The sequence below is a fragment of the Danio rerio genome, chromosome 19 (assembly GCF_052040795.2).
Source record: "Danio rerio strain M-AB ecotype USA chromosome 19, GRCz13ab, whole genome shotgun sequence".
In the NCBI taxonomy this organism is placed as follows: domain Eukaryota; kingdom Metazoa; phylum Chordata; class Actinopteri; order Cypriniformes; family Danionidae; genus Danio; species Danio rerio.
The window spans coordinates 14,825,720-14,853,223 of NC_141039.2; the positions used below are offsets into that span (position 1 = coordinate 14,825,720).

The 27,504-nt window shown below is 40.5% G+C and overlaps 1 protein-coding gene and 1 long non-coding RNA gene across 17 annotated transcripts in view; one reads left to right on the top strand and one right to left on the bottom strand.

Annotated features, from left to right (window-relative positions):
* epb41a (erythrocyte membrane protein band 4.1a) overlaps window positions 1-27,504 on the bottom strand; it is a 165,654-nt gene that overhangs the window by 59,657 nt on the left and 78,493 nt on the right. For all 16 annotated transcript variants that reach the window (XM_087295550.1, XM_087295549.1, XM_087295548.1 and 13 more), the window contains exons 7-11: window positions 23,870-24,088; window positions 23,571-23,658; window positions 17,830-17,982; window positions 7,631-7,728; window positions 7,148-7,323 (exon numbers count right to left, since the gene is read on the bottom strand). In XM_087295550.1, the coding sequence (XP_087151676.1) occupies window positions 7,148-7,323; window positions 7,631-7,728; window positions 17,830-17,982; window positions 23,571-23,658; window positions 23,870-24,088 (734 nt within the window). The remainder of the gene's footprint in view (window positions 1-7,147; window positions 7,324-7,630; window positions 7,729-17,829; window positions 17,983-23,570; window positions 23,659-23,869; window positions 24,089-27,504) is intronic.
* LOC147832489 (uncharacterized) lies at window positions 18,614-25,487 on the top strand. Its single transcript, XR_015516612.1, has 3 exons — window positions 18,614-20,890; window positions 21,987-22,095; window positions 23,245-25,487. It is a non-coding gene; the product is annotated as an uncharacterized LOC147832489 (long non-coding RNA).

Sequence of the window (27,504 nt, forward strand, 5' to 3'; positions counted from 1 at the left end):
TATTTCCATTCACTACCTATTTTTAAAATATATTTATTATCTTTCTTTTGTCCTTCCTCTGTAATTCTGTTGCATTGTAGAAGCTCTGTCACGAAAACAAATTCCTTGTACGCATGAACCTACCTGGCAATAAAGCTCTTTCTGATTCTGTATTGTCTTCAATGGGAGAAAATTAATATTTATTATTAAGACTTATTTCAGAGTGGTAATCACCATACCGTAATACTGTGAAACTATGATATTTTTATCCAGGGTTATCATAATATCAAAATATTATACAGGCCCTTGCCTAATTGCACTTTTTTAACAAAATTAAGCACCCTTATTTTCACAAGGAAGAAGTTATCACTAACATAAAACTGCCTTTACGTGATGCATTTTTATTATTATTTTGTAAGAATAAGTTGTTTAAGAAAGCTGAGGGCACAAATCTCCTCAGAACTGAATGGTTTCTAAAAGAGTGCACCCAGGGGCACAAACAAATCACTCTGAAAAGTTTCCTTTCATAAATACTTTTTTTCTTCTTCACTTTAGCCCTGAAGGACTTTTACCCCTCTTGAATTGATCAAGCTGCTGTCAGACTATCAGAGATACTCTAAAGTAAGTGTAACTTTCCAATCAGATAACTCCAGCAAAACACAAAAACAACTGCTGCAGGATATCATTCTGCATGGACTTCAATGACTTCAAAGGTGCATGCTGGGATTTGTGATTGAACAATACTAAACATAACTAAAAGGAAAGGTTCAACTGAAAATGAACTCATCATTTACTTCCCCTTATGTGGTTTTAAACCTTTGTGAGTTTCTTTCTTCTGCTTAACACATATATTTTGAAGATATTTTAAAGAATGCTGGTTGCTGGCACAAATCAAATTGGAAGCCAAGTGGTATAAGCTAGCATTTTATAAAGCATCTTCTTTTGTGTACAACAACAGCAGAAAGAAACTCAAATAAGTTTTAAACAAGTGAAAGGTGAGTGAATGATGATAGAATTGACATTTTGGGGCGAACTAACCCTTTAATTTAAAAGTCTAAGGATGCAACTTGTCGATCAAACTATTAAAAACCAGAGCAATCTGTTTCACCTTTATGTTGCATGCAATTCAGAAAGGGTTGTTGTTTTTTCTGAAAAGTTTAGAAGACATGGTCCTGTTCACACTTAGTTCCATTTTCGTCAATTCAATTACAAGTAGACAACAGAGACACATTACCTTTCACAGCTGGCATTTAAATAACATTACAATACTTCTCTGATGAGGGAGGTGATGCTGACTTTCTCTGATCTTTCAATCCAATATTGCAAAAGCTAGCTCAATTTTCATACAGTGCAAAAATAAGTATAAACAATAAGTAAAAACTCCTAATACACTGTTCTGTTTAACATGTTTAATGATTTTGCTTTCTAACATTTTTTAATAACATCCCTAGATGTAGCATTAAATAGAATAAAGTCGCAAGATCACATTAAAGACTTCACCAATTAAATAAAACCATCACAAAGATCTATCTTATGATAAACACCAGTCCACAGATGCTGCACAAGAGCTGCTTGAAGAGAATGAAGCATTCATAGCCACTTTCAAGAATCTCATTTAAAATCAAATACGTATTAATTTTTGCAAAAGAAAAACTAATAACTACTTCTAAATGAACATTCTACTTTATATATATTAGAACCCTTACCATATCAAGGTAGAAGAATGTCAACTTTTAGATGCTGCGCTGATCATCAATGACAGTTCCAAAGCAGGGGGCCAATCAGAAGAACTGCAAGCTTCCGTTTACACTAGCAATTTGGCATGACAATGGTTATATTTGTTGTTTTAAAAGTTCAGACCTGGCTAATGATTGACAAATCAAGTGTGTTTGGCATGCTGTCCCGGGATGCTGCTAATGATTTAAAAATAAAGCATGTATGTTGCTAAAGATTGACAAATAAAGCGTGTTTAGCAAGCTGTCCCAGGATGTAGCCATGCCAATTGTTATATTTGTTGTCATATTTGCTGAGTTCACACTTAGCTAATTGATAAATAAAGCGTGTTTGGCTTGCTGTTCTGTTCATTAATCTTTTTTAGGTTTATTCCTTTGATTTACAGAGAATGCAGCAGCAGAATGAACCATCAACTATTCCAGCAAATGTTTTATGCAGCGGATGTCCTTCCATTCGTAACCCAATACTGTAAATCTGTACACTCGCGCACTAATTTACTACGACCAATTTGTTTATTCAATTCACTTATACTGCATGTCTTTGGACTGTGCGGAAAACTAGAGTACCTAGAAAAAACCCACGCAAACAAGGGGAGAACATGTAAACTCCACTCAGGAAGGCCCAGGCGTAACTCAAACCAGCGACTTTCTTGTTGTAAGGCAACAGTGCTAGTCACTGAGTTGTCGTGCTGCTAAATTATGCCAGGGAAAAAAAAGGAGGAGTCAGGGTGGATGGGGATTTTTCAAGACAAAGATGAGATATCTAATGTGGGACCAGCTGTGGTCAATCATAAGCATCTGATCCTCTTGAAATTAGTTTAGAAATAAACTTCACACTTTATATATGAAGAGCTGTTATGTTTCCAAGCCCTGTTATTATAAGCAATGTTTATTGAATATCGTTGGGCTCCAGTGATTACAGTATTTTCACAATATTTAGATATAATGAGTTTATGTGATGAGTTATGCTGTGTGTTTTGGTGCATCATCCTGATACATGGCACTGACTTCAGTGTACACTGTTTGAATTTTTGCCTGCACTGTTTGAACTATTGGGTGCACATGGTCCTCCAGAATAGAGAATTCAGAGAGTCTAGAGAATGCCATAATATTGCAACCCAAACTATCAGTGATTCACCTGATGCTTCACTCTAGACATGCAACAGTCTGGTGGTACAGTTCTTCTTGGTGGTATGCTGACATTACCCTGGATATTGTGGCTCTTGATACATCACAAAGACTTGCTGCCTTGGTCACAGATGCACCAGAGAGACGTGCACCAACAATTTGTCCTCTTTTGAACTCTGATTTGTCAGGCAAAATGTTGTGTGCATTGCAATATTTTAAGCAAAACTGTGCAATTTCTCTGATAATTAATCCTTCACACTCTGCTCTTACTGGTGGAATGTGCAATCAATGAAGGTTGGTCACTAGGCTGGTTAAATTTAGCCATAAAACCTCCAACACTAAACTGGCCAGTGTTTCAATTTCATTGTTCAACCCCTGTAGCTCAATAATGTTTCAACTTTTTTTAATATACACAGTGAAGATTATATGTACACTATGCAGTCTTATTCTATTTGATTACATTATACAGTTCACTAAAACCAAAAACCGAACTGTGAGCAATCTGTACCACTTTACCCTAGTGTGCACAGAATTGGATTTAGCACTAAATGTTGCACTGACAAGCAAATCTGACTATTTCATGTCAATGCAAATAACCGAATGTGCATCTCTGATGAATGCGGAGAGTAATTAAATCTGAGTCTGTTATACCTGAAGGCTGACTGGTTAAATTAGCCGTGGATTAACCAATGCTGCTTTTCCGGATCACACCCCTGCTGTGAGTTTTCCCCCGCAGTGAGTTCAACTGCATCGCCTGAAGCATCCACAGTTTATTTATACCACGAGATATCACCTCCTCTTTACCTCAGAGACACTGTGACTCTGTTCCAAACTCTATGAACTGTCACTGTCTATACAGGCAGCTTTCCTAATCAAAATACAACCTGCAATGGAAGCAACTCTCCATTGAGAAATCCTTATTGATTATAGAAACCAGATTTTAAATGTTGTTGAATTGACTTTTCTAAAATAAAAATGAATAAATATCAGGTAAAACAACAGGGTGGGCCATTAATATGGATAAATCTTAATAAAATGGGATTACCGGGATTAACGTCCTGTTTGTGGCACATTAGTATATGTGAGGGGCAAACTTTTCAAGATGGGTGGGGACCATGCTGGCCATTTTGAATTCGGCCATCTTGGATCCAACTTTTGCTTTTTCAATAGGAAGAGGGTCATTTGACACATCAAACTTGTTGGGAATTTCACAAGAAAAACAATGGTGTGTTCTTCTTTCATGAGTTATTTACAAGTTTCTGACCACTTATAAAATGTGTTCAATGTGCTGTCTATTGTGTTGGATTGTCAATGCAACCCTCTTCTCCCACTCTTCACACATTGATAGCAACACCGCATGAGAAATGCCAGCACAGGCTTCCAGTATACATAGTTTCAGGTGCTGCACATCTTGTATCTTCACACCATGAATTTCTCTGAATTTGTAGCTAAATTGTTAGCGGTGCCAAACAGCATTTCCCTTTGTTTAACAATGCATGTAGTTGATATATTTTAACAAATAAAATTACCTACAAGTTGTGGCTCACAATCCACGGCTTCTTCTATTATAGTTAAAGCTGCTTCTTCTTTTGAGGAGTTTTTAGCCGAATCCAGCACTGAACTGGGAGAGATTCTGGAAGATCTCCTTTGTCAAATACCAGCTATATTTTATTTAATTCTCTGGAACATAATTAAATTTAAACTGTAAGCACTTCTCTCTTTGTGCCGTGTCCATTTTAAGCGCAAATACAGAAACAGAAGAAGCTCTGTGAAAATAGCAGAGTTTGGACGGCATTTTAGCTTTCTCTGCTATAACATTACAGCGCCTCTGGCCACGCCCCTTTGCTGCTCGGGGTGTAGGCGCATGGTGAAGGCATGTAACCTGAAGTGTCTGTGATCTCTCTAGCCTGGATGTATTTTTTGGTAGGCCCCAAACGCCGTTCGCTGTAAGCTAACTCTGTAAAAGACAATGTCTTGCTTTGCATTTGAACATATTTCATGATGTTTATGTTCACACAGCTACATTACACAAAAACTAAAGTTTAAAATTTGATATCGTAGTGAACCACCCCTTTAAGTCAACTGCATTGAAAACAAAATAAAGATTTGTATGAAAGCATTATTTTCAGTTCACACTTAAATATTCTTTTTAAAGTATTTGTAAGAACTCTTTTAAAAGTATCGAAAAGTTTACTTTGCATTCTGGGATTGTGTTGTTCCATTAAATAATATGACATGTTGGTTTCTAAATGGAGGCAACATATTAGGTAGTTTGAGTGTAAAATACCTGACACACAGAGTCATACAGACATATTTCAGATCTGCAATCCTCAACATTTCTGGCCAGCAGGTCTCAAAACACTCCAGGATTAAGAAAGCAGTCAAACATAAGGTTGTTATTGAGTTTCTGTGCACAGAGAGAGCAGTCTGAAGGTTGACTTTATCTATCCTTCAGCAAAGACAAATGACTTCTGCTCACAGCTCGAATAAAAACAGATGCTTGCAGAACAACTTACATAAAGTGTCTGAACCTCCCCAAGGGAAGCACATTAGAGAACTGGAGAGAGGCCGAAAAACGGAGATTGAAGGAGCAAATGAGATCCCAAGCAGAGCAACAGAGTGTGTTAGATATCAAATTCCCGAGGTGACTGGCAGTGATTGGCCAAAATCCAACTAAGTGGGCCAATCGTCTGGATCCATGTTCAGACTAACCATCCATACCTATAAAGTGCATTAGTGGCCACCCACTATAAGGATTTTTCTCTATTAGTTTTTCCCATAGGAGGCTGAGAACATTCTTTGTTGAAGCATTATTAGCCATGAACCGCAAAATTTGATCTAGAGCAAACAGTGTTTATGAGAATTGGGAGGGTGGGTACAGGAAGTACAAGCATTGTGAGTTAAAACCAATTGAATTAATCAATATATACTTTATAGCAGAATATCACTTAACATTTTAATGAAATGTAATAGTATTATTATTTAATTCTAAATTGATTTCTTTTCTTTTCTTTATTATTTTCTGCATGCATTTTTATTTATATTTCAAGAGTTTCCACATAGATAATGCTTGACTATCTTAGCAGGTTTGGCATGCTGTCCCGGGAGAGAACCCTGAGGTCAGAGATACAGTAGATGAGCCCAGGGCTTCCGCTTGGTCAATGACCATTAGCAGGGATACAGGATCAGGTAGTTCTCGAGAGCTTCCCCGATACATTTAGCCTATACCTTGATTAATAAAACAGCTATGGGAATAGACCGCCAACCACACAAGTGTGTATGCATTAAGTGCTTGTGACTGTTACTGTTATTTAATTCACTTGTGTCATGTCTTTGGACTGTAAGAGGAAACCACAGTACCTGGAGAAAACCCACGCAAACACAGAGAGAACATGTAAACTCTGCACAGAAAGTGCCAACTGGCTCAGCTAGACACCAGCGACATTCTTGCTGTGCGGAAGCAGTGCTAGCCACTGAGCTGACATGTTGCCCAATCCTGGAATTGAGGAGAAATAATGGATGAAGGGTTCTACCAAAACGAAGATAGGGAATAAAGTTAAGCTGGATATTAATGTTAAATTTGGAATAATCCGATTGGCTAGCTAATGCTGCGGTAAATCAAATCACGTGATCTTTTAAAAATTAGCTTGTGAAACTTCACTTATTATTTTAATTATTTTAAAATAATAAAATAATACATTTTATAATATTATATTTTATTATATCATTTTTTGATATTAATTTTGTTTTATAATAATAAATTAATATTTTTTTTATTATTGCATTAATTTATTTATTTCCATATTTATTTATTCTTTTTGACTTTTCACTCTGTAACAATCATGGAAATGAGGGATGTCTATTATTTATTTATTTAAAGAAGTCTTTATTTATATATTAATTTATTTTTTTATTTGTGTGTTAATTTATTTTTATATTTCATTTATTTTGCATTTAAACGATTTATTTCAGTATTCATTTATTTTTGATTGGATTTGTTTTGTTTTTTTTACTTTTCAGTTTGTAACATGGAAATGAGTGAGACGTCTTAAAGTAGCTTCAGCGCATTATTGGTTAAGAGCCAAGTAAAAATGCCATATAGTAAATATTTGTCACCTGATTAACCAACACATTCTCACCAAAAATTCTTACCTTTTTGATTTACTATCTAATTCATATGAACTTTAGTACATCTTGGTACGATTCACTAATTAATATTGTAAATCAAACTGCAATCTGTAGTCGTTTAGAACTAATACACATATAGATACAGAAGGATTAAAGGAGTTTGACAGATGTGAACACACCTCCGTCTAAGCTGCGGGACGCCCTCTTACTGGTGGAGCGCTGGAAATGAGGAGCAGGTCTGTCGATCATAGAGCTGGCCTGACGGGTCTGGGCTTGAGTGCGGCCGCTGTAGCGGAACTTTGATCCCAAAGCCAGGAACTTCCTGGGGGTAGTGGCTGCTTCTGTAGATGTCAACCTAAGACCCAAAAAAAAAACATTTTGAGAAAGTACATGGACTCAAATAAAATGTCAAAAACAAAAAGTCACTAGGACACAGCTATCTCAGTGAAAAAAAAATGTAAAGATGATTCCTTGCATTTACAATTTTTTACATTAAGTGGTTGTAAACAATTTATTTGGGCTGAATTTAAACAAGCAAGTTAAGTTGAAGATTACTACATTTCATTTGTTTGCTTTAATTTAACCCATATAAATTGCTTGCAACAATTTTGCAGAATTTTTTTTGAGTATATGTGTTATGATGCATTGCTCAAAATTCATACCTGAAGAAAGTGTGATGCTCCACGCAGACTTTCCACAGTTTCTTGGCAGCCTTGTAGTTGGGCAGTTTAAAGCCAATGGCGCTTTCGTAATGTTCCAGCTAAAAAAAAAAAGTTAAAAAGAAATTAAAAAGAAAACAGAGGCCCACTTGACATTAAGGGCCCTATCATACACCCGGCGCAGTGTGGCGCAAGGCGTGGCGCAGTAGTCTTTTGGTAGTTTCAGCTTGGCGCAAGAGTCGTTTTGGGGCGTTGCGATACGCTGTTTAAATAGCAAATGCATTAGCGCTCATTTGTGCGCCCATAGGCGTTTTGGTCTAAAAAGAAAGGCGTTCTGAGGCGGACCGCTGGCGCGTTGCTATTTTGAGAATCTATAATAGTTTTTTCATTAGACCAAAACTAACCCGGTCTAAACTCCGGCGCAGAGTTGTGCCTAGCTTACGCACTGCTTAATATGCACAAGAGAGCAATAGGCAAATATCTTTACATATGTAAAAATGTAAATATTAAGGATATATATAGAATATAATAAGAATAGATAAAGAATATAAATATAAAGGATTAAAACATTACAAAACATATTATTTTCTAGCCTACATAAATATGAAAAATCACTGCTTTTATGTCTTCTTCATCTCGGGAGGCTTTTTCAGTTCATTCATAACAATTTGCTTTTGTATAATGTTATTATTATTAGCAGTATTATTTAATATATCCATATTTATATTTGTTTTATTAAAAACAAGCTTAGATTTGCCCACCTGTCAGGTTTTAGACCATATGGAGCACAGCATGTGTTTTAGGATATAACTCAGGTCTTTGAGCACATTTTGCTATTATTATTCATTTATTTGTTTGCTGGAAATTAGAACTGAATTTAGAAATAGTTTTGAAACGAATATTTGCATTTAACAAACAAAAGTATTTATTTATAGACTAATTGATGTCTGTGCGTAAAGGTTTCCCTATCCAAGAGCGAATGTGAAAGTAGTTCCATTATCTCTCATTCTCACGCAGTAGATGCTCTGTTTAACAGTTTTCTGTTAAAACTGTTAACTGTTTGCTTGTGAAATGTTAAGACTTACTTTGCGTCCTGTAAATAGCGAATGCGCTCTTGGCGCGTTGCAGCTGACTCTTAAAGGGAATGGGAGATAAGATTCTAATTGGTTTATTCTCAAAACACACCTATAACTCATTAAGAAAATAAACTCAACCCTTTTAGAACATGCGCCGCAGCGCAAGGCAGATTTCCCGTCCTTAAATTAGCAAAAACGCATCCTGACACGCCCTGAAAGCGTTTGCGCCCTGCGTTTTGCGCTTTGCACATGGACTGTCAAAATAGATCCCAAAGGCTTTAAACGAAATCCAAAAAATAACTGAAATGAGGTCATTTCGAACAAAATCCCACCAAAACCCAGTTAACCCCCTTGTAGGGCTGTGGTGTCTAAATGTTTAAAAACAGTATACCGTCCCTCAGCCTTCTAAGAATTTCTTTTTACTCTCAAATGAAAACAAAAACTTGTGTTCTTCCATTTCACTTTAAGTATACTGGGGTATACTGTAGGGGTTAAAGGGCCATGAAACCCCCCACTTTCGGTTCAGGTCTACCTCAAAGCGTTTTTCAAAAAATGCATCATAATGGGCGTGAAGCTCTGCGAGCGAATGGCAGAAGTGGGCGTGGCCAGCAGGGGAAAAGGAGGGGAGTGAACAACTGTTGTCAGTCAGCTCACAAAATGAGACGCAAACCGTGAGAAGACGCATGATTTTATAGTTTACAAAGTTAAAATGCAAAGAAATAAAGTCATTTAAGCCCTGCTACATTTGTCATTTGTAGTTCCCCTTCGGGGGGAACTTCAGCACTATAAGTGGATTTGATTGTAAAATCCACGCATTGGGAGGTTCGGTTCAGAAGCTACTCGTCTGAAGAGTATTGAACGGGCCAATTAAGAATGAATTGGCAGCGCAAGCCTGCGCAGGTGAGCGGCATAAGCAATCAACTGAGTATATAAGCTCACCTGGCGCCAGCAGACGCTATCCTTTTCGCTTCAGAGACTTTCTGATCGAGTCGATGAGGGTTCCTCCTGCTGTGACCAGCGATTCTGAGCGAACGAGAGCATTCTCCCGGTCCAGAGTGTGTACACGCAGTGGTAGACGGTCGAGCTGGGTTTCTCCCTTGCCTGGCGTTCTTTGGGTCGGGTCCTCCAGAGCGGTGCGTATAAAGTTGCAAACTTCACAGAAAGAGCAACACAGTCGTGCAGCACGTCCTTATCAGGACGGCGCTCCGACTGTGCGTTTCTGGATGCGGTGGTTTCCTGTCCTCGGATGATGGGCGCGGGCACTGCGTTGCATGTCTGGGGGTCCAGCATGTTAATGCGCTGCTCGCGGGCAGTTCATGTCGTCATTGCGATGCCATGACTGTTGCGCAAGATTGCGGTTAGCCTTTGCAAAAGGGCGAACCACCCCAGTTGTCCCCTGCTCTGCAGCGGGCACTCGGGCAGATCTGAGGGTTTCAGCGAGAGATAATCCGTCGCCCACGGGCCCGCGGACCTCCCGCTCCTCTAAGCGCTCCATCCAAGCTTCGGGCGGGGGAAGCGATCCGTCTAACAAATGGTAGCCCTTACGCCCGATGACACCGGAGACCAGATGTCCACCGCGGCATCGGAGGGTGGGCTTTCATTGTCCGATGATGATCCAGACCCGCTCGCCCCCTTCGGGCTGGTGAGTGCTGTCACTACGGATCCTGAAACGGACATGTTAGCCGTGCTTTCCCGGGCTGCTTCGGCCGTGGGTTGGAGATGGTTTATCCCCCAGCTCCGCGGCCGGACCGACTAGAGGGGCGTTCCCTTCTTCCCGGAGGTGCACAGTAGGCTCACGCGGTCTTGTAAAGCACTTTTTTCTGCTCGTGCTGCGTGTTCCTCCACCCTAACCACTCTTGACGGTGAAACAGCCAGGGGGTATGTGGCGATTCCTCAGGTTGAGTGCGCGATGGCGGTAAATCCGCGCGGCGCCTCTTCTTGGCGGGGTCCGCCTCGTCTCCCATCCAAAGCCTGTAAGTTATCTACCTCCCTCGGAGCAAGAGCTTACATAGCTGCGGGCCAGGCTGCTTCCGCCTTGCATGCGATAGCCACCTACCAGCGCTACCAAGCGCAGGCGCTGGCCGAGCTGCACGAGGGTGGGTCCAACCCAGGCTTACGAGCTTCGCACCGCCGCCGACTTAGCTCTTCGGACTACTGAGTCCGCTGCGTGTGCGTTGGGGAGGACGATGTCCACATTAGTGGTCCAGGAGCGCCACCCCTGGCTGATATGCGCAAAGTCGACAAAGTCCGCTTTCTTGACTTCCCCATATCCCCAGCCAGGTTCGGCGACACTGTCTGTGAATTCACCCAGGAATTCAAGGCGGTGAGAGAGCAGTTGGTGGGTGATGTCTTATCGGCAGTCCGTAGCCCGCTCCGCCTGCCGTGCCATTCATACCTGCTCCTCGCCGAAGGCGCCCGCCTACGAGAGCTGCTCCGCCCCCGCACACGCCTCCGGCGAAGCGAGCGCGTCGGGCACCTCGGAAGCAGGCAACCCCCTGCCCAGAACGCCGCTAAGTCCGGCAACGGACCGCGAAGCGCCCCTGGGACAGGCCATCTGGAGAAGAGGGAACTTGCTCTTTCCCCGCTGGAGGGCGGGGCCACATTTCCAACGGCACTTTTTACTGCCATGAAAACATTATGAAAGGGCACTTTTCACTTCCCCAGATGTGACAGCCCGAAATCTGCCAGTCTGGGACGCTATGCTTTCTAGCTTGCAGATTCGGTGCGTTTCGCCAGTGGCTCACGAGCGCTGGGAGGACGGTCTCCTTTCTCCCACCCTTCGAGCCTCCCCTCCGGAGCTCGGGTTTGGAGTGAGAGCAAATATCTCACCTCCAGCTTTTCCGTGGTACCCGCGAGCTTCCCGGATCAGCACACCCACTCCGCGCTGCCCCACTGCTGGTACGTCAGCGATTGTAGCGATGAGTCCATTAGCGAGAGCTCTGCCTGCCTGGTTAGCGCAGGCCAGCTCTTCGCGGTGGCTCATACGCACAATCAGACTCGGCTATGCGATTCAGTTCGCGAAACGGCCCCCCAAGTCACGGGTGTGTATTCACCAGGGTCAGCCCTCTGTCCGCCCCTGTCTTGCGAGAGGAGATTGCTGTCCTCCTGGCGAAGGATGCAATCGAGCCGCTCCCTCCAGCCGAGATGGAGAGCGGGTTTTACAGCCCACGCTTCATCGTGCCCAAAAAGAGCGGTGGGTCACGGCCAATCCTAGATCTGCGCGTTTTGAACCGCTGCCTGCACAAGCTGCCGTTCAGAATGCTCACGCAGAAGCGCATCCTCCGGTGCGTTCGTCCTCTGGGTTGGTCTGCAGCATTAGACCTGATGGACGCGTATTTCCATGTCTCCACTCTTCCTCGCCACCGACAGTTTCTGCGGTTTGCGTTTGAAGGTCGAGCTTGGCAATACAAAGCCCTCCCCTTCGGGCTCTCTCTGTCTCCGCGGGTCCTCACCAAGCCCGCGGAGGGTGCCTCAGCGCCCCTTCGGCTCGCGGGCATCTGCATACTCAATTTCTTTACGACTGGCTGAATTTTGCCCTCTCTTTGATTATGCACAGAGTTGATTATGCACAGAGACAAAGTGCTCTGGCACTTCCACCTGTGGGGGTTTCAGGTCAACCGAGAAAAGAGCAAACTCGCCCCCGTGCAGAGGATCTCTTCTCTCGGGCTGGAGCTGGACTCGGTCACCATGGCAGCGCGCCTCTCCGGAGAGCGCGCTCAGCTGATGCTGTACTGTCTGAGAGAGCTCGACAGTAAAATAGTGGTCCCACTGAAACTATTTCAGAGGCTCCTGGGGCATATGGCATCCGCAGCCGCTTCATGCCGCTCGGATTATTCTATATGAGACCACTTCAGCACTGGCTTCACGATCGAGTCCCCAGACGCGCATGGAACGCGCGCGCACACCGAGTCTCTGTTACTGCGCTGTGTCGCCGCGCCCTCAGCCCTTGGAGCGACCCCTCGTTCCTACAGGCCTGGGTGTCTCTAGAACAGGCGTCCAGTCTTGTTGTCGTTTCAGCAGACGCTTCCAACACGGGCTGGGGGGCTGTGCGTTGCGGGCATGCGGCTGCGGACCTGTGGAAAGGTACCCAGTTGCATTGGCATATCGCCTGGAGCTGTTGGCAGTGTTCCTCGCTCTCCACCGTTTTTTTCCGGTGTTGGAGCGGCAACACGTGCTGGTCAGGACGGACAGTACGGCGGCGGTGGCGTATATCAGCCGTATAGGGGGTATGCGCTCTCGCCGCATGTCTCAGCTCGCCCGCCGTCTGCTCCTCTGGAGTCATCCGCGGCTGAAATCGCTGCACGCCATTCATATTCAGGCAAGCTCAACCGTGCAGCTGATGCGCTCTCACGGCAGCCTTGCGTCCTGGAGAATGGAGACTCCACCCCGAGTCTGTTCAGCTGATATGGGCGCGATTCGGGGAAGCCCAGATCGATCTGTTGCTTCCCCCGAGATCGCTCATTGCCAGTTGTTCTTTCCCTGACCGAGTGCTCTCGGCACGGATGCACTGGCTTACAGCTGGCCTCGGGGCACGCGCAATACGCGTTTCCCCCAGTGAGCCTGCTCGCGCAGTTACTGTGCAAGGTCAGGGAGGACGAGGAACAGTTTGCTGGTTGCGCCCCTCTGGCTCAACCGGACCTGGATGTCAGAGCTCTCCCTCGCGATAGCCCTCCCCTGGCAGTCCCTTCGAGAGAGCACCTACTCTCTCAGGGACAGGGCACCACCTGGCACCCTCGCCGATCTTTGAAGAGATTTTTAGACGCGAGGAAGACTTAGGTAACCTCCGATTGCGGTGGCTAATACCGTCACTCGGGCTAGAGCCCCCTCCCCGAGCGCGCCTATGCCCTGACGTGAAGTCTATTCACTGAATGGTGTGTCTCTCGCTGAGAAGACCCCCGTAATTTGCCAGATCAGCGTTGTGCTTTCTTTACGCCGAGAGAAGTTGGAGAGCAGGCTGTCGCCCTCCACACTCAAGGTTACGTGGCTGCCATCTCCGCTCTCATAACGCGGTGGCTGGCAGCACCGTGGGAACGCATAACCTCATCATCCGGTTCCTCAGGGGCGTTAAGCGAATTAATCCACCCCGCCCCCTCTCATGCCCTCTTAGTATCTCGCCCTCGCTACACAAGCCGCGTCAGATCCCTTCGATCCTCGACTCAGTATATTTCTGTCCCTGAAGACAGCTCTGCTGGTCGCGTTGATATCGATTAGAGGGTCGGGGACCCGGAGGCATTTTTCGGTCAGTGACTCGTGCCTGTAATTGGGCTGGCTTCTCTCACGTTCTGAGACCCCGCCCACGATATGTGCCCAAGGTTCCTACCACTCCATTTTAATACGAGGTAGTGAGCCTGCAAGCGCTGCCCTCGGAGGAGGCAGACCCAGCCCTTCTTTATTGTCCAGTTCGCGTTTTGCGTATTATCCGGACCGCACTCAGAGTTTAGATCATCTGAGCAGCTCTTCGTCTGTTATAGCGGTCGGCAGCAGGGAAGTGCCGTACCGAAATAAGTTCCCACTAGATTGTGGATGCCTTTCTTTCACTATCAGAGCCGAGATGAGCCGCGTCCCCCGAGAGCGCGTGCGCACTCCACTCGGAGCTTCGCATCCTCTCGAGCGCGCGCACGCGGCGCCCCTCTAACAGACATCTGTAGAGCTGCGGGCTGGGTGACACCCAACACATTTGCAAGGTTTTACAATCTGCGAGTGGAGCCGGTTTCCTCAAGGGTATTAGGTAACCCTTGGTGATTGAGGAAACAATTCGGTAGGGTGTTGAAACACACTTGCTGCGCCATTTTCCCTAACACGGAGATACGTGCGCCTTTTTATCTGTCAGTAAAGTTCCCCGTCAGGTGAGCCCTGCAGATTCCTCCGTGGCCCCCAGCACTGACTCAGCGGAGGAGTCACTTGCTGGCCCACTACGTTGTAGGTCTGCCCGCTGGTCAGCCCGCGTTTTGGGTAAAGGTGCCTGCTATGCGTGGTCCCCACTAGGCGATCCCATATGCTTATTCAGCCACGGTTAAGTCCCCCCCCCCCTGGGCGGACCCGTGTCTTCCCTCCCCGCTAACCACTCTTTTGCTATGCGTACTCCCCCTTTTTAGGGCTAGTCCATATGTAAATTCTGCCATCTATCCCCCCTTGGGTAACGGATGGCCTCCGCAGTGTCCTCCCTATCGGGATTGCACGCTTCCCAACGTACTGTCGTATTTTCCTAGAATTATCTAGATGCTCACGACTTCCCAAAAAATATATATAAATCCGTAAAACTTCTGTTGAAGTAGGATAAATTAGGGCCAGGGACACGTTGGAGGACCGCGCCCCCCATGATGTGGGTGCGTCACGCTTGCTTGACTATCTCCTCATCGGGGGTGTTGGTAAGGTGCAGTCATTATGGCGCTTTCAATGGGCTCCCAATGCGTGGATTTTACAATCAAATCCACTTATAGTGCTTCCGTTCCCCCCGAAGGGGAACGTTCGAGGTTACTAAAGTAACCCTTCGTTCCCCGAGGAGGGGAACGGAAGCACTATACTCCGTCGCCATAATGACTGTCCCTTAGCTGTTGAAAGTCTCTTCAGCTTAAAAAGGATAGCGTCTGCTGGCGCCAGGTGAGCTTATATACTCAGTTGATTGCTTATGCCGCTCACCTGCGCAGGCTTGCGCTGCCAATTCATTCTTAATTGGCCCGTTCAATACTCTTCAGACGAGTAGCTTCTGAACCGAACCTCCCAATGCGTGGATTTTACAATCAAATCCACTTATAGTGCTTCCGTTCCCCTCCTCGGGGAACGAAGGGTTACTTTAGTAACCTCGAACGTTTCATATACACATAACCATAATTTATATCATTATAAATAATAATCGTGTTAATTTAAACACTATAAATGAGGACTTTTCCCTCAATCCCCGGGTCTGAATGCAAACTCAGTGCAGCAGGGCGATGAGTCTATATGTGAACAAACTCCTGATAAAAGACAACGTTCGCCATTCTCCAATTCTCGTATACTGTTGTCCCGACAAAAATGCCTGCTGCACACAAACAGCTATGCTGTATTGGCCCTGACAGCATCCCAGGGAAAAACATGCAACAAACCCCGTGGATCATGGAAACAAACACATACGACCCGTCATGAACAGCTAAATACTGTGTGCCGTGAGTCCCAGTCTCAGCTTGGCACTGGCAGGTTTGTCTTGACTTTGGAAAGCATGAGCAGTCATGAATAATTAAGAAGCCGGCTCTTCTCATAGGATAAGAAAACTCTGCTTTGAATAATAATTAGAAACCGACGTGTCATCTTTGCACCTGCAGTTTTGCGCTATGTCGCAGATTTTGATCCCGCCTCAAAAATCTTTTTAAACCCAGAAGATGAAATTACCTGACAAAAGCTCAAAATCATCCAATTTTCCCCACAATTAAAGCTAACAGGTGCTAACAGTGTCTTAAATGATGCTCAACAAACACAAATCTTTGAAAATCTCAAAAAAGTACTAAAGGGTTTTGTGAACCTTTAAAAGTAAACATTGAAAATAGCAGAGCAGACAGAAAGAGTAGATGTGCACTTTCATGCACATAGAGATCCAAAAAACAAATGTAGAATTTAACGTTAGATTAAAGTATTTTCCAATCAACTATCCTGAGTGAAAAACAGAACACTGAATACATTGAGTAAAACAGCACTTTCATTACCACACACATCTACTAACCTTTGTTAACATTAGCTACAGTTTCACTCAGTCGCTTAGTACATTACTCAGATCAGAATGACATTTTATTTATTTGATATTAATAATGTGTTAATAAACATTGATATTTGCATTAACTGAGATTAATAAATGCTATAATAACATTTCTAGTTGTTAACTAAAGTAAAAAACTAAAGTCATTGCACATTGAATCCAAAATGTCAGCCTCATGTTGTGTCAATCACATTTACACACTGTGTGCAAAACTGTTATCGATCGTTAACAATAAATAAATCTGATTGGGTTTTGATTTATTTATTTTTTTTACATATTATCACATCCAAAAAAACATACTTAAAACAAACATGTTTTTATAATTTGGAGCTGGTACAAAAAAAGTAAAAAAAAAAAAAAACTGAATGCTGTCACTGGAAGCACAGAACACTGTAAAAAAACAACAAAAAAAAGTATGTAATATTAAGGCAGAATGTGACAGATGGTTGAGAACCACTGCGGTAGACTAATGTATGCTGGTTTCAGTGCCTGCTGTGCACCTTTCCCATGCAGCTGTTTGGCCAGGGTGTCTGCGTGTGCCATACCTTTGAGTGCCAGTGTTCAGGATTAATTAGTTCACAGAAATGTGTTATGTGGCAGCAGTATTGCAAGCGATGCATCAAAATGTTGGGATAATCCCATGCAGCTCTTTAATAAGGTGGTGAACTCACCTTTATTTTCGCGCCATGGACTGAATGGACAAAATATTTAATATTTATTTTTTCGTAGATACAAATAGAAAAAGAAAAAATATAGGAAATTTATAAAATTTTCAGCCTGCAGTTTTTACTTTACAGTTAATTTACTTTACAGTTAAAACCTTAACTGTAAAGTAAATTTTAAAAAAAAAAGTTTTTTTTTTGTATTATTATAAATCTATATAATAAAATGAAAAAAGTTTAAAATTGAAACAATAATATATCTTTATTATTATTGTTGCTATTTATATTATTATTTTAGAATGACCTGTTTTCTACTTCTCTTAACAGTAATGCTATTTTAAGCTTTTGTTTGATTTAGAATAATATATTAGAAGTATATTAATATAAAGTATATAAATGGATCTAAAAAATGCCACGTCTGAGCAATATGATGCCAAGAACAATTGATTTTGTGAGATCAGACTCCTGGCACAGCATTTTAAATGTAGCCATATTAAACTTATACTTAATTATTTAATTACATAGGAATGGAAGATGGGGTTAAGCAATGTCAACACACATAATAACTATTATTATTATAACTAATTTTATCACTTACACATATTTTTTAAATATTAATAACGATAGTAATAATAATATTATAATACATGTAATATTAAATTTCTCTCTTTGTGTTTCATAGAAAAGCTTGCATATTCCAAACCATTCTATAATAAAATCAGTATTCACACTTACATCAGATGGCCGAATCTTTATGAAGAAACTGCTGCGTTTGTAGGAGACTTTGAGAACTTTTGGCCAGGGGAATCGATTAATCCTCAGCTTGTCTTTATAGACCATCAGACCACTGGAGCAGACGCCCAACATTATATCCACTCCATCCAGATCCTGACAGAAATAGAGAAAATAAAAGGGGGCAATGATTATATACATTGTAGTATTATAGTGCATCGACCTAAAACTTGCAATCTCAAATGTCTACCACTAGAGGGCGCCCTTGCTTCTCTTTTAAAATAGTGAATTCCATAATTTATTTAAATCCATGGCTTGATGCAAACAGATTGACCTGGTTTCTGCGACCAAATCTGAGCAGCGGCAGGACATGCAATGCTTTTATCTCAAGCACTTCTGTGATATGAAGGACATTTTGGTATAACCAATGATTTTCTAAAAGTTAAGATTGCTGATTCCATTTAAAGCAGATGGTTTAATGATCACTTTGTCCAACTGAGACATCTAATAGGATGTATTTTAAGCAAATAGTGGTTTGTACCATCAGATAATGATGAATGATAATGTGGAGTAATAATACAGCATAATCAACAACCAAAAGCAAAAAAAAAAAAAAAAAAAGCATTTAATTGATCTTTAGTACTAGGCAAAGAATAATCACACACATACATAGAAACAAAACTATACTAAACAATTTTGTTACAAAGATTTTTAAATGTATACATAAATTGTATCATACACATCTTTATTTATATGTATAAATATTTTATTTTATTTTATTTTTATTCAAATATATGCATGCCTGTGTGTATATACGCACAATAAATATACACAGATAAGTTCTTTATAAATGTCTTAGTAAAACACACATTTTTCCTCATTTAAACACAATATATTATCTTTTACAATTCTTCAATTTACATTTATAAAATTTTGGAACAGTAAACATGTCAGGCTAAATAATTTAAATAAATTATTGACTTCAGGTAGGTTTATTAGTTTACAAAACACAGATTTCTTTACAACACATAAAAAGCCTATACATACAGTTGAAGTCAGAATTACTAGCCCTCCTTTATTTTATTTATTTATTTATTTATATTTCCCAAATTATGTTTAACAGAGCAAGAAATTTTTTACAGTATGTCTGATAATATTTTTTCTTCTGGAGAAAGTCTTATTTGTTTTATTTCGGCTAGAAAAAAAGCATTTTTTTTATTTTTAAAAGCCATTTTATGATCAAAATTATTAGCCCCTTTAAGCAATATTTTTTGATGGTCTACAGAACAAACCATCAAACCATCATTATACAAATACTTGCCTAATTACCCTAACCTGTCTAATTAACCTAGTTAAGCCTTTAAATGTCACTTTAAGCTGTATAGAAGTGTCTTAAAAAATATCTAGTAATATATTATTTACTGTCATCATGGCAAAGATAAAAGACATCAGTTATTAGAAATGAGTTATTAAAACTATTATGTTTAGAAATGTTTTGAACAAATCTTCTGTTCATTAAACAGAAATTGGGTAAACAATAAACAGGGAACTAATGATTCGGATGGCTAACAATTCTGACGTCAACTCTTTACCTTGTGAACAGAATTCTTTTGTGGGTTTTAAAACCTTGACTTTTCCAAACTGCAGTAAACCTACTGTAGTATAATTTAGTTAGTTAATTTCATGTTAACTTTTATTCTGAATGTGATTAATTTATAATTATTGTGATTAATAATTGCCCCAAAAAATCTAGACTTTTATTAATAAAATACTGAGAGAAAATTCTAACCTGTATTTTGGAATTCTCCAAGATTTTGATAAAGGGACAACCATAAAACAACATAACTAAAGATGCAGTAGGTGATTGTCTTCAGAAATATTTTTTGCTATGCTGGTTGAAAATCTATTCAAAATTCCAATAGTAATGATTAAAGTAAATGATCTAAATGTATTGATATGTATTTTATATTCTGGGTAAAGCATAAAAAACGTAAAAATGTTTGTCAAATTAAATATTGTCGAGCCGACAATTCCCATAATTCTGATAAGTAGCCCAAACTGTCTGTCAGCAAATGTGGATTTGAACAACTGCGCACCCATTCACGCAGAACTGCTGATGCGTGTTCACAGGGGCCACGGTCACGTGGACACGAGTGAGAGTGGTAAAAACAAATGCTCAATCAAAACTTTTTGATTCCTGAATGAATATTGGAGTTACATTTGTACACTGGAGAAAGGACATGGCTGAAGTATTTCTTTAGACAGGTTCTGTTCTGTTTTAAAACTCTTTTAGTCACACAAAGCGTATGTAGATTTTGTCGTAACAAATATATGTTATATGCACAGAAGTTCAGCCACTGAAATCTTCTGGCGAAAGACTGATGTGATTATTTTCAGTTTCATAAGGGACCTTTTTCAGCAACGATAAAGTAGTTTTTATTTAGTTTAACAACAAAACATCAGTAAATAGCTCTGTTCCGGCTGGCCTACTTTACTGAGGTGAAGTTTTTTTATTCGCATTGGTTCATTTTTGAACAAGGACAACCTGTGACGTGCTGCCTATATTGTTTACCATGCTACTCTAATTATTTGGTCTGAAATAGCATGTAAGTATGGCTTAGTAATAAGTGTAATTCCTGCAGCCCGCCAGCCAATCACTAAGCATACAGTAGTCGTTTTAAGACAAAGCGTGTGAGAGAGTGAGACTGATGAGAAAGTGATGACAAGTTGTGCTTGCTAACCACACCAGTGCTTACAAAACTTTTCAGCCCGCGACCCCCAAAATAACAATGCCAGTGACTTGCGACCCCCAATATCCTATGAGGTGGTTATAAATACAGAAACCTTGCATGCAATGGCGCACACACCAATAGACCCAAGTCTATTCTTTGTTGAGTTTTTTTTTATGTATGTCAGTGCTGTAAATTGGCCAGAAAGTTTAACATGGAATTAAAAAACAGTCTGCTGCATCTGGCGCTATGCTGTTTCTTTAATATAATGTAATTACCCCAGGGGTCGCAGTCCAGTAGAACTAGTAACTATAAGCTACTATAGTAACTATATAGTATATCTAGGGTTGTAACGGTATGAATTTTTCACGGTATGATAATCGTCTAAAACAATACCACGGTTTGACGGTTTCGCGGTATACGGTATGTTACAAATGTTACAAAATAATAGAACAGTGAAGCAAATTTGACTTTTTCCAAATAATATATTTTTAGTTACTATAAACAACACCACTTACAATGAACAAATAAAAATAAGAAAATAATAAATAATGTGTCAAAGTCCAAATAAAGTCCAAATAAACATGGTGCACATCCTCAGTAAAAAATAGATATAAATATTTACTATACTATAAATAGTTACATAACGAAACTAGATTCAATATGGAACATCCTTAGGTTTTATGTGCCAGCATGGATATGGTTGTCTATCGATATGGATTTGGATGTGGTTGTCTGCAATGCAGACAAACAGCTGCATCTTCATTTGCGTCTTTTGAAAACAGCGAGAGCAGCAGTTCGTCTTTGCTGTGTCACTGTTTTGTCATGTTTCTGTGCTGCTGTGCATGCAAAAGTACTTAGTATGAGAATTATTTCATGCAAAACTTTTTTTTTTTGCGTTTTATTTAGCCGCGCATAAATGTATGCCTATCTCTCATTCCGTGTTGTTCAAAAAGCTTGGTCCACAAACAAAAGCGAAACCTATGCTTATTGGTTGTGATATAGCGAGTTTGAACCAATCTGGGCATGGAGGAGGGACAATGCATCAATGTATCATGTCTGATTTGTCCGGAGACACAGTGACGAGCGTTTCTTTGTCAAATCAGCGTTGTCAAATGTTGATGACGTAACCGCACTGATTCCGGAGCCTCTGAAAGTCCGCGAATGTTATGTGATACAGCACTGGAAAGCTGAGATTCTCTTCTTTATGCCAATCTTTGAATTGTATGAATCGGATCAGCGGATCAAAAGTTATTAAACATTTAAGACTTATTAAACTTATTTTTAGCCGCGGGCGGCTGTCTCGGTCTTTAAGGAGACAGAAAACCGTTAAAGGTTAAAACCGTTGATATGCAATTGTTCATGGTATGATAATCGTGCACGTTCAAATCGTGGTAAACCGTCATACCGGTATATTGTTACAACCCTAAGTATATCGTAACTATAAACGACTATTTTGTCTTTTCAGTAGGTTATGGATAAAATATGGTAATTCTTAAGGTTTAATAAAAAATAAATAGATTTTTGGAAATCACCAGGGGCCTCATGTATCAACGCTGCGTACGCACAAAAAAATGTGCGTACGCCAGGTTTCACGCTCAGAATCGCTCACGTTTGAATTTACTAACAATGAACTGAACGTGGGAATGTGCGCAGCTCCACGCCAGCTTTATGGCTGGCGTACGCACATTTTTTGTGCGTGTCTGTTTTATTTCCATTGGCGACTCCTAGAGGCAGTTAAATTCCTCTCTACAAAGTGTCTGAGGCTTGCAATGGCAGCTGTATGAGACGGGTACATCTAGCAGGTATATAAGGTTTCCATACCATACATTTGACCAGCTAAACATTAAAGCACAATTTGCAGCAGTTGCCTGTTTTCCCAATGTAATCTGAGCTATCTACCGCACGCACATTGCTATAAAGACACTATCTGAAGATGAATTTGCATGCATGAATCAGAAACATTTCAATTCACTAAATGTGCAAATAAAATATGATGCTTATTGATATGAACTTATTGATGATTCCTACTTGTCTTTCTCGTGATAAATAGTTGGCAAAATCTGATATATAGCGGGGGAAAAAACAAGAAAGAGTTCATCAGACGCTGGATTCGAGCCGAGTTCATGCTCGAACGTATCAATTCATGATCACATGCGTCTTACGAGCGCGCCACTGAGACTGTTAAGCGTACTGCAACATTTTACAGATATAAACCACACTATTTCTTTTTTTAATGCACTCAGTGCGATGTTCAGACCCAACTGTGTTGACCGCATCAGCTAAACTCTCCCACTCTATTTTTTTCTTTTGTTGTTAATTCCGGAGAACAAACTTGCAAATAACACCGCTTTTCTCCGGTCTACCTCCGAAAGCAGCACCTTCAATTCACATTCTGTTCAAAGTTTCTCTTTTTGCTTGCTTTTGCCATTGCTTTTTCGTTTAGTTTTTCCATTAGCATAGTCATTAGCATATTCATACGGGGGAGGAGGCAGGGAGGGGTTTTGTGCTCATGCATGTTGCGCTCAGTTTCACGTTCATTCGGATGTACAAAAGAATATGCGTGAGATTCGGCGTACGCAGTGTTTCATACATCTGATTTTTTTTCTGCGTACGCACATTTACAGCTTTGTGCGTACGCAATGTTTTAGTAAGATTTCCACGCAAGTCTTCTTACATGAGGCCCCAGGCAACCCGCCTTCATTGTCCCTTCCCCCACTTTGGGAACCATTGAACTACACAACTGAAAATGTGCAAGATATAATACAGCTTTTTGTTCAGAACTGTAGTATAATAAAGTACTATAAAGTTTTCTAACTGGCGAATTACATGATTTAATGGGTCTCTGTCATCTTTAATGTGCGTATTTAGGAAGCGTTGTTTTGTTCGACAGGGGAGGGATTGTATTTGAAAGATATTATGCTAACCGGTTAGCATTTAGGCAGATCCCCTACTGCACCTTTAATCATAGTCAAATGCTAATCACTGAAACTGTTTTCTGTCAATCAGATGTACCTTTGCCTGATGTAGATCGACACCGTACATGGCCAATTTTTTGGCATTTTCCAGGAACATCATATCAGCCTGAGCCGGACTCATAGACCTGTACAAAACACAGAAGCAGTTTATCATTACCACATCTTAATTCATATTTAAATTGGATCACAAAAGTAAAAATACACATATTTAAATCTTACCTAAATGTGCTATCATTTCCCCTTACAACACACATTCCCACATATATCCATTTGGTATTAGTGTTAAATGCACATAAATAAATCATCATCATCCCATTAATAAGCAGTCATAATCACCTGTATGTGCGATGAAGCTCCATGACTTTATCCTCCAGTTCTTTGGTCTGTCCAGGAATCAGCTGAAGCTCCTTGGCATAATCACTGGCGTGAACCTCAGGGTCATACTCCCCCAGCTCAGACTGCAGGGCATAAGAGCCCAGGAGTGCCAAGGTCACGAAAGAGCAGGGCAAACGGCCATTCTTGATGTCCTTCCGCAGCTGCAAACACAAGAAGTACCTGCAGAGTGCAAAATAACATCATTTAGGTTCAATTTGTTTTACACACTATGGGGCACGTGACAAGTTGAGACAAGTTTTTCTGTTGCGTTATGAAATACACGAGAGTGAAACTGCTGCCATGACAACAGCAGTAAAATGACGTCAGTGTGGTGCTGTGATTATTCAGGGTGAAAGGGCTTTTGTAATTTACGAGTGTGATAATGAAACTGGCTGGAGAATTGAATGCTCACTTGGTGGGAAACAGCAGGAGGCTCTCCATTTTATTAATGATTTAATCTGGCAAGTATCAGAGATTACTTTTAAAATTAGTGAGTGAGCGAGAGAAGGAGAGAGAGAGAGATACAATCTAACAAACTACTATTTTATGAGAATGAAATTGCAAGAGGCTGGAAATTATGGGGAATTTACCTATTTTGGTTTTAATTCTGATTGCCAATTCACTATAAATGCAGAGGTGCAGCAATATTTAATTTTTTTATGTACACTACTATATGAAGAGAAAAAATGAAGATGAGATTGTTTCACACAATCTGTTTGGATATTCTGGATTATTTTCGTAGGGCAAAAATCAAGACTCAAACTCAGAAAGTTTACAACACAGTTGCATTTTATGTCCGCATACTGACCACTAGGCTTTCAACGCTGACTTTCTTGTTTTGCTTTGTTCTTTTTAAGTGTACATCATCCCTTCATGACTGAACAGTTTGGGTAAAACTTGGAAACATTTGGGTATAACATTTTTTAAGAACCAGGGAGGTACAGAGGCTCTGTGGTTAGCACTGTCACCTCACAGCAAAAAGGTTGCTGGTTCGAGTCCCAGCTAGGCTAGTTGTTTCTGTGGGTTTTCTCCAGTCCAAAAACGTGCACTTATAGGTGAATTGAATAAACGAAATTATCCACAAGTATGCTTGTAAATGAGTGTGTATGGGTGTTTCCCAATACTGAGTTGCGGCTGAAAGGGCATGCACTGCATAAAACATATGCTGGAATAGTCAGTGGTTCAATCCGCTGTGGCAACCTCTGAAATGGAGACTAAGTCGAAGGAAGATTAATGAATACATTTTTAAGAACCTCAAACCTCTAGCAGTAATCATACAGCATTCCTGCTGTTTGTCATTCATTTAATGAGCATTTTTATAATACAATGTTACTGATATTCACACAGTCTTCAAGATTTGTAGAAATGTAACAAATTCACCCAGAGCTGGATAAAAATTTATGCAAATTTTTGGCTATTCAAATCAGTTGCGATGATATTAGATGTATAAGCAATAAGCTGTATTGTGTGTTAACGATTTATAGACCATTTCAATGTGGTGATGCCATTGGCCCATGAACATTTCCTGCTTGTTGTCAAACTATTTCATATGTGTAACAAGAGGTGATTCAATCATAACTTGGTGTTTTAGCAGCTCTCATAACATCATTTATCAATATATGGAACATTTCACAGAAGCTATGGAAATTAAAAATGTAAAACAGGAAATAGGTCAGGACCATTGTTATTGTTTACACCCCTCAAAATGGTCTAGCAAACATGGCAAGTTCTAATACTAAACTGTAACATACATGGCAGCAGGAAGTGTATAAAACCCTCCTTATTCAAATCCGAGTAATATAATGATATATAATATAATGACATTGTGTATAATGAATAATTTAATTAGTTCAAAAATTGCTTTTGAATGCACACTTGCTTTTTACTTTCACTTTTGAATTTATTATCATATGTACTGTGTTATTTACTTATTTATTTATTTATTTTTTGAGAGGCTTGGAATGTCAAATACTACAAATTCCCATGATTGTCATTTACATTGATGATCAATTAATCATGAACCATAATAATGCGAGATGATTCAACCTCTGCGGCACAGTCACCGACATGACAAGATGTGCAAATCACAGTAAAAACACAAACAATCAAACCTAAAATGGAAAATGTTTTTACTGTAATTAAAAATGATCATTTAATAGAAGCTTTTAGTTATATAACAGAATTATTATTAAATGTAAAGACTAATTGTGCCATCTCATCTATACAGTATGCACTGGAAACTGGTACATGTGTGCATTCATGTGAGCAAATAGATGTAATGTTAAAAGGTCCATATTGCAATTTTAATGTAGCTGCAAATAACTCCACATGATCTCAACCAAGGAACAAAGATCTTATCTAGTGAATAAATGGTCATTGTCTAAAAAATTATTCATGTAAATTTTACTTTTATGTAAATTACTGATCATTTGTGGTGACGCGGTGGCGCAGTAGGTAGTGCTGTCACCTCACAGCAAGAAAGTCGTTTGAGCCTCGGCTGGGACAGTTGGCATTTCTGTATGGAGTTTGCATGTTCTTCCCGTGTTCGCATGTGTTTCCTCCAAGTGCTCCAGTTTTCCCCATAAGTCCAAAGACATGCGGTACAGGTGAATTGGGTAAGCTAAAATTGTCCTTGGTGTATGTCTGTGAATGAGAGTGTTTCCCAGTGATGGGTTGCAGTTTGAAGGGCATTCACAGTGTAAAACATATGCTGAATAAGTTGGTGGTTCATTACAATGTGGCGAACGCAGATTAATAAAGGAACTAAGGTGTACAGAAAATGAATGAATGACTACTGATCATTTGTTGTCCATTTTCCTCTCCTTACATCAAGCTAATCCAATGCAGCCTATCTATGTATGGGAATGTGTGGCACTGGCATATCTGCGTCTCGAGCTTGCTTTTCCACTGTCATACCAAACGTTTTGTAAAACAGTTCAAGTTGTATTCCATGTGAGCCTTTTATGGTGTGCTTGCTATCTCTCTATCTATCTCTCTATCTATCTCTCTATCTATCTCTCTATCTCTCTATCTATCTATCTATCTATCTATCTATCTATCTATCTATCTATCTCTTTGTCTGTCTGTCTATCTATCTCTATCCATCCATCCATCCATCCATCCACCCATCCATCCATCCATCCATCCATCCATCCATCTATCTATCTATCTATCTATCTATCTATCTATCTATCTATCTATCTATCTATCTATCTATCTATCTATCTATCTATCTATCTATCTATCTATCTATCTATCTATCTATCTCTTTGTCTGTCTATCTATCTCTATCCATCCATCCATCCATCCATCCATCCATCCATCCATCCATCTATCTATCTATCTTTGTCTGTCTGTCTATCTATCTCTATCTATCCATCCATCCATCCATCCATCCATCCATCCATCCATCCATCCATCCATCCATCCATCTATCTATCTATCTATCTATCTATCTATCTATCTATCTATCTATCTATCTATCTATCTATCTATCTATCTATCTATCTATCTCTTTGTCTGTCTGTCTATCTATCTCTATCCATCCATCCATCCATCTATCTATCTATCTATCTATCTATCTATCTATCTATCTA